We start from the raw sequence: 12803 nt of genomic DNA on the forward strand, positions 1-12803 counted from the left end.
AAGTGGCTACACGACTCTGAGCCAGTTTGTCTTGGTTAACACGATGATAGGTTCTAGAACTGCGTGAGGTTTTTCCCAGGTGCGCACTGGTCTCCTCTCTGGTCGGAACACAAATACTAGGTCTTTCTTTCTTTCTTTCTTTCTTTCTTTCTCTCTCCTTCCTTCCTTCCTTCCTTCCTTCCCTATTTCTTTTTTGGAGATCTCTCTTTTGGAGTGTGCCCGTGGGGCACACTCGCTTCTTCTTCCCACCAGGTCCATAACCAACTCTTTACCCCTTTTTGAGGAAAAACTCAGGTCCCGGCCACTGAAGGCATTCTCCGCGCCACTCCCACCGTCCCCGCCCCCGCCCCGGGTGTGATCTGTCCTTCTGGACCACTCTAAGCTGACAGCGCCCAAGGCTGGAAAGAGAGCGCCTTTCGCTCCCATTTCGCAGTGCCGGGTCTCCGAGGCCGCCACCAGCCGGGACGCTTTGGGGAAGTGCGAGATGCAGAAGGAGCGAGAAGACGCAGGAGAGGCGGGACTGGCGGGGCTTCCCCTGAGAAGGTGAAGGTACGCGAGTGGGGGCCAGCCAGAGGCTAGGTTTGGGGGAGATAATGGGGAAAAATAGAGGTGCCAGAAAGAGCGGTGGGTCACTCGTCCTCACCACCAGTGCGTGCGTGCGTGCGCGTGTGTCTCCCTCCCTCCCCTTTTTCGCTCCACGCTATCAATCTCACCTCCCTGCGCTTCTGCCTCTCACTTCCCTCTCTTTTCCTCTCCAAGCATCCTCCCCGCCAGCCCGCGCCGCCTCCACCTTCGCACTCTCCCGTGACCAAAGGGACCCTCTGGGGCCAGCCGGATCCAGCCTCTCAGGGCAGTAGCATCCCAGAACCTGTTAAGTGAGAGCCCGCAGCATGTGGAACGCGACGCCGAGCGAGGAGCCGGGGTACAACCTCACGCTGCCGGACCTGGGCTGGGACGCTCCCCGCGACAACGACTCGTTTGCCGACGAGCTCCTGCCGCTCTTCCCCGCGCCGCTGCTGGCCGGCGTCACCGCCACCTGCGTGGCACTCTTTGTGGTGGGCATCGCGGGCAACCTGCTCACCATGCTGGTGGTGTCGCGCTTCCGCGAGCTGCGCACCACCACCAACCTCTACCTGTCCAGTATGGCCTTCTCCGACCTACTCATCTTCCTCTGCATGCCCCTCGACCTCGTCCGCCTGTGGCAGTACCGGCCCTGGAACTTCGGCGACCTGCTCTGCAAACTCTTCCAGTTCGTCAGCGAGAGCTGCACCTATGCCACGGTGCTCACCATCACCGCGCTGAGCGTCGAGCGCTACTTCGCCATCTGCTTCCCGCTGCGGGCCAAGGTGGTAGTCACCAAGGGCCGGGTGAAGCTGGTCATCCTGGTCATCTGGGCCGTGGCCTTCTGCAGCGCCGGGCCCATCTTCGTGCTGGTCGGGGTGGAGCACGAGAACGGCACCGACCCTCGGGACACCAACGAGTGTCGCGCCACCGAGTTCGCGGTGCGCTCCGGACTGCTCACGGTCATGGTGTGGGTTTCCAGCGTCTTCTTCTTCCTGCCGGTCTTCTGCCTTACTGTGCTTTACAGCCTCATCGGCAGAAAGCTGTGGCGGAGAAAGCGCGGCGAGGCGGCAGTGGGCGCCTCGCTAAGGGACCAGAACCACAAGCAAACCGTGAAAATGCTGGGTGGGTCTCAGCGCGCCCTCGAGCTCGCGCTCCCGCGTCCTCTCCTCTCCCCTTGCCTTCCCCCCTTTCCCCTTCTCCCGGAGCCTCTACATCTTTCCCCTGTTTTTCTCAGTCTCAATCTGCATGTCTGTCAGTTACTCTTTCCTGTTTCTGTCTTGAGCTCTCTCTGGTTTCTTAGTTTCTCTGTGGTGTGTGCGTCTCCCTCTTTCTCTCTCTGTTCTGTTTTTTGTTCTGTTTCTCTGTGTCCCCTGCTCCTCCCCCCACGCCCCCAATACGTCAGGGTCTTCATTCTTTCTTTTGTTCTCTATCTCTTCGTGTCTTTCTTTTGGTCTCCCCCCCCCCCTTTTTTTTTTCAGGAGAAGATGCCCCACCTTTATATTTCCCTTAAATGAATGTTATCAGCCCAGAAACACTGCCTTAAAAATGAGATATTTCATAAAAGTTTATTGTGGTCTTTAAGTGTTAAAGGTGAGGTTAAGCTTCCCATCTCAATTTGTGGATATCAAGTTGCATTTAAAAAGTAGGGTGGGGTGGGGGAGGAGTAGGCATTGGATCTAGAAAGCATTTAGTGGTAAATTTAACCAAAGACATGATCAATGTGGGTAGTTCTGTCGGAAATGATTCATTTTTCTTTCAATGTTGCGGTAGGCTTTCTGACCTGCATTTTTTTTAGATAATTGCATCAGTTCTGTTTACCCTGCTGCTGTTTATTTTAGCTTTGAAAAGAAGTCAATGACAAATCAGTGCTGGAGTCTCCATTTGTTTTTGTGACCACCTGTTTCTTCTGGTAGGATAGTCCAGGATAAAGCAGGATAAGTTAAGACATGCAGGCTTCCCACATGAGAAAAGATGACTTTGCGTGAGCTGACAGGACTTACTATCCCTCCCCAAACGGTCCTTCCAAGAGCATCGAGGTGCAGTATCAGGCCTCGAGTGCACTGCCTATTTACTACATAAATTTAAGTATGTGTGTTCAGTACAAGTGAAGTGATACAAAAATGCGTTCACATACAAGCAAAATACTGATTCTACTTGCTTTGTCAAAACCAGGACCTGTATGTTTTATTATTCCTCGTTATAGTCTAACGTTTTGTATTTGTCTACCTATTTAGTGCTTCTTAGAAGTTCCAGGTTGATTTTGTATTTGTATTTTTATAGTTCCTGGAATCCTGTATATTAAAGTGACACAGTTTTTTCAAAGAATGTGAAATTTTTTCATTTTCTAGACCAGTGATTCTCACAATATGACTAACATATTGCACACCTGCTAGTGACCTCCAGGGGATTCTAATATTCACGTTGCTACTGTGGCAGTCAGTTTTGAGGAGAAGTTTAGTAATTTCCTCTAGCTTTGTTTTTAAGCTGTTGACTATCCTCACTGTGTCTCAACAGCAACACTAATTTTCTTTTGCCTTGGCATTATAAAGGGAATCACTAAGGTGGTAGAAAGACTAAAGTATTACTTTCTGTTATTTTTCCTTTGACTTCTGAATTTTAAAAACCTAATCTAGAAATTCAGAGGTCCTGGGAAAAATCATCTGGCCTGGGCAAAATGAAGACTTGGATGGAGGATAATCAGCATTAGTTGCTTTCATGGTCACTTATGCCTATTGTACATGGCAGAGTATCGTCCATCTGGGAGGTTCTCAATCCTGACTGCATGCATAGTCAGTCTTCTGTGAAACTGTAAAAAAGAAAAAAGAACAGAAAAGAAAAAGGCAGGTGTCCTGGTCTCCTTCCTAGCGTTATTAATTTTGTGAGTCTATAGTACATACAAGGAATCTGTGCCCCAGGAACTCTGATACCCCCAGCCGTTGAGTGTAACCACTGTACTTCATGTGTGTCTGGTTGTATCTAACGCATGTGAAATGGTGGACTCTTGTGAACAAACTGTTGCGTCAATATGCCAGTCTAGTCACAAAACCACTCAAAGAGTTGTTAAGTAGAAATGATCGGGAAGCTGGATAAAAATGGTTGAACTGTTAGTCCAATCTTGGTTAAAAAGTAGCAATAGGGAAAAGCAGAACGTAATGTTTCTCTGAAATCAATGGTCGTACTATACATAATCAAAACAAAACTGTGTCTTCAAAATAGAATGTGGCTTGTTATGACATGTCTTGAACTCACACTCTCTCTCCCGTTGTCCTTTTAGCTGTAGTGGTGTTTGCTTTCATCCTCTGCTGGCTGCCCTTCCACGTAGGGCGATATTTATTTTCCAAATCCTTCGAGCCCGGCTCCCTGGAGATCGCTCAGATCAGCCAGTACTGCAACCTGGTATCCTTTGTCCTCTTCTACCTCAGCGCTGCCATCAATCCCATCCTGTACAACATCATGTCCAAGAAGTACCGGGTGGCAGTGTTCAGACTTCTGGGATTTGAACCCTTCCCCCAGAGGAAGCTCTCCACTCTGAAGGATGAAAGTTCTCGAGCTTGGACAGAGTCTAGCATTAATACATGACCGAGCACATTGCCGAGCAAAGTCATCGCTTATTCTAAACCGGAAGCCATAGCACAGCAGAACTTGGGAAGAAGTTGAAGGTTAACTTTGGAATTAGGAACACATAGAGCTGGAAACAATTGGGAGGAAAGAAAAGATAGAACTTGCAGCGTTCTATTCGACTGCACGCTCATCAGTGCTCTCATACACTATTTCTGCGTATTCACTGTCTATGATTTTGCATTCTGCTGTTGGTGCTAGCAAGGACTTGGCAATTTGGAGAAAGGAGGGTGTGCAGAGGGGCAATTAGGGTACTTTGTACTGTGTAAATACTAAATATGATTTACTTGTTCATAATGATAAAAAAAATTTTGATCAAGAGAATGACATTAAAGTGAAACATTTAAGACATATCTTTTAACTACTAGCAATTTTCATATAGCTCCAGATCAGTGCTGTCCAAGATAAATATAATGCAAGGTACTTAAGTAATTCATATAAAACGTATTAATGAGAATTTGACATTCTTTTTTTTTTGGACAGAGTCTCTCAAATGTTTACATTTACAATGCACCTTAATTTGGATGCTAAGTTTTCACCAGTAAGACTGGATGTATTTAGGGTTCATGAAATTCGCAGATGAAAAAGTAGATTCCATACATCTAAGTGGCCCAAGCACACCTAAAGGTTTTCCAATAAATAAACTTATGGAATTTTTAAAATTTAAAGTGAATTCAAATTAAAAATTCAGTTTTTAAAGTTGCTCAAGCCACCTTTCAGATGTGGCTAGTGGTTACTATATTGGACAGTGCAGCTCAGGAGTATATGTGAAATTATTGTTAATCTTATAAAAAATGTTTACAAATAAAACTCATTCCCTGAAGTGTTTTTTAATAGTGAACTTAGCATAGCAGAACGTTGGAGTGATAAACCTTCAAAATTACACCTAAATGCCCTAGTCTTCATGCTTGGAAGAAAATGGATATGAAATAGAAGAGGCCTTTTTAAATTAGGTTGAAGTACATGTGTATTTATATATTCAGGAAATGAGACTTTATAGAAATTATAGAAAATCGCAAACCGCCTTATTTGGCTTAACAAAAATACTTAAGCCAATCATAAGGCTTTGCTTTGTGAATAAAGGAATAATTTATAACTTACTCTGGAAAGCTTACAGGAATTTAGTGAACATAGACATTTGTCAAGTGGTGAAAAATTTAGAATCCCTTAAATGCTACCGCTTATTGATATTCAAAACTTTAAAAAATCTTATAGCCATTTATTTCAAAATGCCTATGCCATGTCCTGTCTCCAAATTAGTTTTGCTATTTCCATCTCACTGCTTGCCTGATAGATATGTTTACTTGGATTCCCAGTCTCCCTCTGATTCATACTTATGAATGATTAAGCACCTTCAACTAAATATTGAGCATTTTGGTCATAAAACTAAACTTCTCATTTGTATTGACATTGCTCCCTGCATAGGCAACTCTTTGCATATTTATATTATTCTAAAAATGATTTTGCCATAATCCTGTATAATATTAAGCCATAGAAGCAATTCCTACATGAAGTTATTGGTTCAACTATGGAAGTGCATGAACCAGTTAGGGAAATTATTGCCATGATTGATTTTCTCCCCTACCAAAAGTGAAGATTATTGTGCTGAAATAATTGACTATTCATCTTAGAAAAATGAAAAACATCATTACAATTAGAATGATTTCTGGGGAAAAATATTTTTGAAATCCTTCCTGACACTAAAATTGCACCAGTTTAGTCTAAATTCAGAACTTTCACAAATTGATTAGTCAGCTAATTCTTGGGAGTACATCAATATTTTAAAAAATACTCTCATTCATTTAAGCCTATGAGATGCTAATTAGGTCATTCAACATTATTGTCCTAAATAGGGTCCAGCAAATCCCAAAGATGTAATTCACTTTCCCAAAACCTTAGAGTTTTTGTCTACAAGTATATCCTATTTGAGAGAAAATAAGCAAAGAAGGCTTGACTTCTAACACACAACTGATTGCTTTGGAGAAAACCACATCTAACTTTTAATTTGTTACCTACCTATTTAATGGTCTTTCCTGTCTTATGAGTTCAGCCTACAGTCTCAGCCTAACTCACTTACAGGGCATAGTTTACCTAGCAAGGACCACCAATGCCCTTCACTGGTGTTGATGAGCAAACTCAGAGATGATGTTTAGAGAAACAGGTCTTTAATTTGCCCTCTTGTATCATTGCCTTTTTTTATTGTTTGTAACATCGTATCATCATACTTCATAAATTGTTTAAGACTCAGGGAAAAGAGGAACTTGCGATGAGGAAAATTGTTTCTAAAAGTCTATCATGTCACAAACGTTTAGTATGTGCCTGGTATATTCTAAGCTCTACAGACTCATAAGCCAAGGATTTTATCCTTAATGAGCTCATGATCACTTGTGTCTTGTGTTGCAGTAGATAACTAATAAATGTCTTTAAGTTATGAAATAAACATCTCCAGTTGACCCTGAATCAGATTATTCTCCAGTATTTTAAGGGGTTATTCATCTCCCTGTATTGTTGTGTATTTGGTTCAAAAGAAGTTCAAAATGGGCTGTTGCTACACAAACCAGTCAAATTTGTAGATGCACGTAGTATGTCTGCTGGCAGTAATTACACTCACAGCGTTCTTCATTAATGTAAGGCAAGTAAAGGAATTGGTTTCAGTTTTAACCTGTGTTTCCATTTTCCTGGTTATCCAGCAATGAGGCATCTGTCACTATACCTTCCACCAGGTCACAGAATCAAGGGTTGGGTCTTTTTCATTCTAGGAAGTGACTGTACATGACTAAGAACTTTTTAATAATTTCTTTAAAGAAAACATTCTTGCCATGAGTTATTTAAAATCACAGTTTTGTGGCACTGAGATTAAGAAACACTTCCAATGACTGGTCAGACTTGGAAACCATTTCTTTATGGTCACGTTCTTACTGCAGTGAAGGTCGCAGCGATGAGATTTTTCTTGAAACACGGGCTATTTGACTCTAATGCATTTCTTAAGAGGCTGAGATCATTACAAACAATTTACTATTGTTAGTTAACATCGGCAATTTTTGCTATAATTTTTCGCTGTTTTTCATTTAACAATACACTCGAACTTAGTTTAAAACAACAACAAAAACAACCTATCACAAGACTGGTGCCTGAAAACACTTGTCCTTTAAAAAACAGTGTGTATATCTTTAAAACGTGACATACATGTACACATATATCAACATTTCTTCTCACATTGTCTAAATGATTAGAACAGAGCTTTCTGCTTTCAGAAACACTGTATCTAGTGTAAATAATGTCATTAAAGATAAAGATGTTTATCTAATGATCCTCCCATGATTTCTTTGCAATTTAATTTGCAACACTGGCGAGAATCTTTCCAATTATAATTTAACTAGATAATTAGTAACCGATGTTAATTCAGTGAATTGATAACACAAATATTTTTTATCTGGAGAATAAGCTGCAAGTCAAAATCAACAGAAAGGGATGTGCTGGTGGCAAAGGCCAACCACTTTAAGCTCACGTCACTTATTTATTCATATTAAATGAATTCAGTCATATTAATTCTTGGCAGTAATCGAAGTTTGGAGCAGGTGAGGGAGAAAGTTTGCCTAAGGCTTATTTTGTGTTTTTTAAAAAGATTTTATACAAATCAAATGTCATTAAAAAAATTTTTTTAATGTTTATTTCTTTTTGGGAGAGAGTACAAGAGGGAGAGGGAGACACAGAATCTGAAGCAGGCTCCAGGCTCTGAGCTGTCAGCACAGAGCCCGATGCAGAGCTCAAAATCTTAAACAGTGAGATCATGACCTGAACCACGGGAAGTCGAATACGTAACCAACTGAGCCACCCAGGTGCCCCAATTGTGTTTTTCCTTTTGAATGCAAACTCTTGAAGGGTATTGGAAGCTAGTCATTTTTGGTTGAGGAAAATACCCTTAAAAAACCAAAAACCAAAACAAAACAAAAAAGGCTGCCAAGCCTATGTCCCTCCCAATTGCCTGGATATTTGCTGGAATTTCAATTAATGTTTCACACTATGACATAGTATACCCATTGCACAAGGGGCTACTGACTGTCCCCAAAACTGGTAAACCAGTAAATCCCTCAGAAAACATGCCTCACACACTGCTCAGAAAGTTCTACCAAAATGTTTTCAAATGTTCCTTCTAGAAGAAGTCTCCCTGTACTCACCCTCTACCCTCAGCCCCACAGAAAGCATTTGTGAAGAATAGTTTGAAAGATTTTCTGTGATTTTTAATATCTCAAATCCAAACATTTCTCTGACTCAAACAACAAAAACACTTATATTTAACCCTTTGAGCATGGCACGTTTACCACACTAGAGAGCACTTGCTCATATAAATAAATCCAAGCAGCATAGTCTCCTATTTCACTCATAACCTGCTGTGTTCTAGGTAATGTGGAATTTACAACTTTGTTGATTTGTGTTGTTACAATGTGTCATGTCACTACTGGTATTTTGATTTGTGATTCTTTTTATTTAAGGTTTTTGTAAATGTTGAGGTGTTTATTCTAGCTCGTATGTCTTGTGAAATTAGACACTGGTTTTCCTTCTTTTGGATGTTCTAAACCAAACAATTGCTTAATAAATATATTTTAAAAGCCTATAGATAATTTCTTCCATGTGCAGTTATAAATCTTGGTGTCTGGGATATTTTGCCCCTACCCCTATCCTAGATTCAATTCTTCTTTGTCCTTTTAATTTCTGAAATACTGTATTTTGCCACAATGAGGAGGTGTTTATTATAGTGAACATTATTTTCCCAAGGACTCCAATATTTAATAATGAGTGAAACAATTTCTAGAAGAAGAGGTGGCTTCTAAGCTAAGAGTCGAGGACCCTGTGATGGACTGTAATCCCCATGCCCTCTTCACTTCTCTGTCCCTTACGGTCTGTAATCCCCAGAGCCAAGGGTGTTGCACCTGCATGGTGCTACCCTAATGTGAGACCCAAAGACCACAAGCTCTCTGAGTCAAAGGCAGACTTCCTGTACACCTTGCATACAGCAGTCAGCCCCTCACTGAATGCTGGTTGGATAAATGAAGGTTTAAAGACTGCGTATGTGTTACCTGGTCACTATCTTCTAGACATATTGATTCCTGGGACCAATAAAATTTAAAACTAAAATTGGAGGACCAATAAAGTGGCCAACTTTAATTTGCTGATTAAATGATTTTAAAATACTTTACTACCTATTGTCACCATCATTTTTTTTCTTTTTCTTTCTTTTCTTTTTTTAGAGAGCGAGTGGGGGAGAGGGTCAGAGGGAGAGAGAGAAAGAATCGTCAGCAGGCTCCACGCTCAGTGAAGAGCCCAATGCAGGGCTTGATCCCACGACCCTGGGATCATGACCTGAGCTGAAATCAAAAGTTTGTCGCTGAACCGACTGAGCCACCCAGGTGCCCTGCCGCCATCATTATTTCTACTTAAGAAGAACATGAGAAGTGAATAAAGGATAATCATAGTGTGAAAGTTCAATGTATTCGTACACATACGCTATTAACATGAGTTAATTACAACTTTAAGGCAGTATCTGAGTTAAAATGTATAAATAATATCTGGCAATAATTAATAATATAGTGAAGTAATCCTACATGAGATACACTTTTATTGATTTGCTAAGGCCCTTTCCAGTGTCTTCTGACCCCTTCTGTCCATCCCTCCTTCAATTCAGTGTCAGCCATTGCCCCTCACATTCTCTCAGTCCATCCCTGTGTCCTAAGTTCAAAAGAGGAGACTGACTCTAAGGCCGAGAGAGGAGAGGTTAGCATGTCTGCCTGGGACGTGGCAGGTCTCACATTCCCAGGCCAGTGTTCACATGCTGATTGTTCCTGGCCTCCTGACTCATAATTCATCATCAGTTCCCGACTTCATAGCCAACTTCCTTCAAGGGGTTGTCAAAATAATTATAAATCAATACACGTCTCCTGAAGAATAGCTGGACAGTATGTATTAAACACATACAAATTTTGCATATTTCTTGAGGCAGTAATTGCACATCAAGACATAATTACGGAGGAACACAGAGATTTACCTGTAATTGTGTTCATTGCATCTTGTTCATAGTTGTGAAAACCTGAAAAACTCTAATGTTTTTCATTTCAAACTCTAAATAAATCCCAGCAACGATAACAGTTAACCTGTATGTAGCACTGTGATACATGCTTTCAATTCTTTTTCACATATAATCATCCCAACACACCTAGGAGGAGGTTTGATTATTATACCCATGGGAGTTGAGGGGGTAACTGAGGTGAGAGTTTTGTCACATGGCCAGGAAAAGGCAGAGCTAGAAATGGACCCCAGACCAGCGAGGTTCTAGTCCTTTCACTTCCCCTATTCTAGAGTACTAGGCAGGCATTAAAAATGATATTGTAGGAGGAGCGCCTGGGTGGCTCAATTGATTAAGTGTCCAACTCTTGGTTTCAGCTCAGGTCATGATCTCACGGTTTTGTGAGTTCGAGACCCTCCGTGGGCTCTGCGCTGGCAGCATGGAGCTTGCTTGGGATTCTCTCTCTCTCCCTCTCTCTCTGCCCCTCCCCCTTTCACATTGTCTCTGTCTCTCAAATAACTAAACTTAAAAAAATGATCATGTAGGAGAATTTTGATAAGGTGGGGAAATGTTTACCTGCTATTAGTAAGTGGAAAAAAAAATACTGTCCCATCTTGTAAAGGAAAATAAAGATGTTCACAAAGCCAAAGACTGAAAAGATACAGCAATATAAAAGTATTAACAGTGTTCTCTGATCTGTGAAAAGACTTTCCTCTATTTTGTCCACTGTTTCTAACATTTCTACAAAGAATGTGTACTATCCTTGTAATAATGGTAAATGGCAAACTGCGTTACAACAGTTCAGAGGTTGGCTTCCCTCCCAGCCCCGCTCTGTTCTTACACTTTTCTCTGCTTTTTTGCCTCTAGCAACTTGGGTTTTCCTGGTTTCTCTGAGGAGTATCGTCCTCAGGATGATATCTTCCATACCCAACACTAACCCCTGCAGCTCCTGACTGGGACACCTGCTCTTCCAGGGGAGAAAGTTACAGAGAAGCGGTGGGAGAGGAAAGCCAGCACTCATCAACTAGGCTTACATTCTAGTTCTGGAACTGCATTGCTTTGGGCAAGTTCTTTACCAAACCCATGAAAAGTACCAAAACCTAGCAGATGCTTATTAAGTGGCTGCTATTATCATTTGGTTACTTGGCACAGCATGAAACAGCACCATGGTGTGTCCACCCTCCTAAGTTGTCTAGCAGAGGTGTCCCGCGACTTTTTTGACCATGTACAGATATTTAGAGAGGCTGGTAAGAGCAGCTGCAAATTTAACAATGCTGGGTAATTGCTTTGCCCAGGGTGTTGACAAGCCTCTGTCAGGTTTTCAAAATACAGCAGACATATTTTGGAGTGAACCCTTGGACCCTCTCTCCCAGGAGACATTTGCACCTCTACTTATGGAATGAAAAGATAATTTCAGACTCAGTCAGCAAGGCGGGACGGGGCGGGGGGGGGGAAGAGGGAACAAGAGCTTGGCAAAATCCGTTTCCTGAAAGTATACCTTTCTTCATGGCCACATGTTCATTATATTGGCATGTGTAACTGCTTCAGAACCCTTTTTTTTTTTAAGAGAGAGAAAGTGAGAGAGAGTGCAAGCTCAAGCAGGGAGGGGTGGGGGAGGGGGAGAGAGAGAATTTCAAGCAGGTTCCAGGCTCAGCACAGAGCCCCAGATGGGGCTACATCTCACCATCATGAGATCATGACCTGAGCCTAAATCAAGAGTCCAATGCTGAACCAACTGAGCCACCCAAGTGCCCCTCTTCCAAACCCTTATTAAAAAAACTTTTTTCTTTCAGAATTTACTTCCTAGGAACAAAGCATGAAAAGTGAAGTATGCATAGGCTTTGGAGCTAAAGAGTTACAGAATTCTCTCCTGGCTTAACTATTAACCAGCCATGTGACACAGGGCAAAACTTAGCACTGACCTTTCTGAATCTCAGATGATTTAACACTACAATAGAAACCATAAAAGTATTTGCTTTTTGTGGTTTTTGACAGTTTCAGTGACATAATTTATGTCAAGGGGCAGCATTTGGCACATAGAAGAGCCCAATATACGTGAACTCTTTTTATTACAGCAACCTATTAGGTTGTTTAGAATTTACAATTTCCAATTTGAGTTTCTTTAAAGCAGAGAAAAAACCCAAAACGTGTGAAGAAATTTGAATGAAGAATCCTTTTATAGTTTTAGTGTCTCCCAACCTCAATTTCTTTCTTTTTAAATTTTTATTTAAATTCTACTTAGTTAACATGCAGTGCAATATTGGTTTCAGGAGTAGAATTCAGTGATTCATCACTTACAGACAACACCCAGTGTTCATTGTAATAAGTGCCATCCTAACACCCATCACCCATCTAGCCCATCCCCCACCCACCTTCTTCCATCAACCCTTAGTTTGTTCTCTGTCTTTAAGAGTCTCTTATGGTCTGTTTCCCTCTCTTTTTCCCCTCTTCCCATATGTTCATCTCTTTTGTTTCTTATATTCCATATATGAGTGAAATCAAATGGTATTTGTCTTTCTCTGACTTATTTTGTTTAGCATAACACATTCTAGCTCCATCC

At 41.7% G+C, this 12803-nt stretch overlaps 1 protein-coding gene across 1 annotated transcript; it reads left to right on the top strand.

The window, feature by feature from the left end:
• The first annotated feature begins 758 nt into the window (after nt 1–758).
• Nucleotides 759–4473, top strand: GHSR (growth hormone secretagogue receptor). The gene is made up of 2 exons (XM_043596067.1): nt 759–1686; nt 3839–4473. Exons 1-2 carry the CDS (start codon nt 891–893, stop codon nt 4141–4143), a joined length of 1101 nt encoding a protein of 366 aa, XP_043452002.1. The 5' UTR covers nt 759–890; the 3' UTR covers nt 4144–4473.
• The last annotated feature ends 8330 nt before the right edge of the window (nt 4474–12803 follow it).

Source organism: Prionailurus bengalensis, chromosome C2 (assembly GCF_016509475.1).
Source record: "Prionailurus bengalensis isolate Pbe53 chromosome C2, Fcat_Pben_1.1_paternal_pri, whole genome shotgun sequence".
Classification (NCBI taxonomy): Eukaryota; Metazoa; Chordata; class Mammalia; order Carnivora; family Felidae; genus Prionailurus; species Prionailurus bengalensis.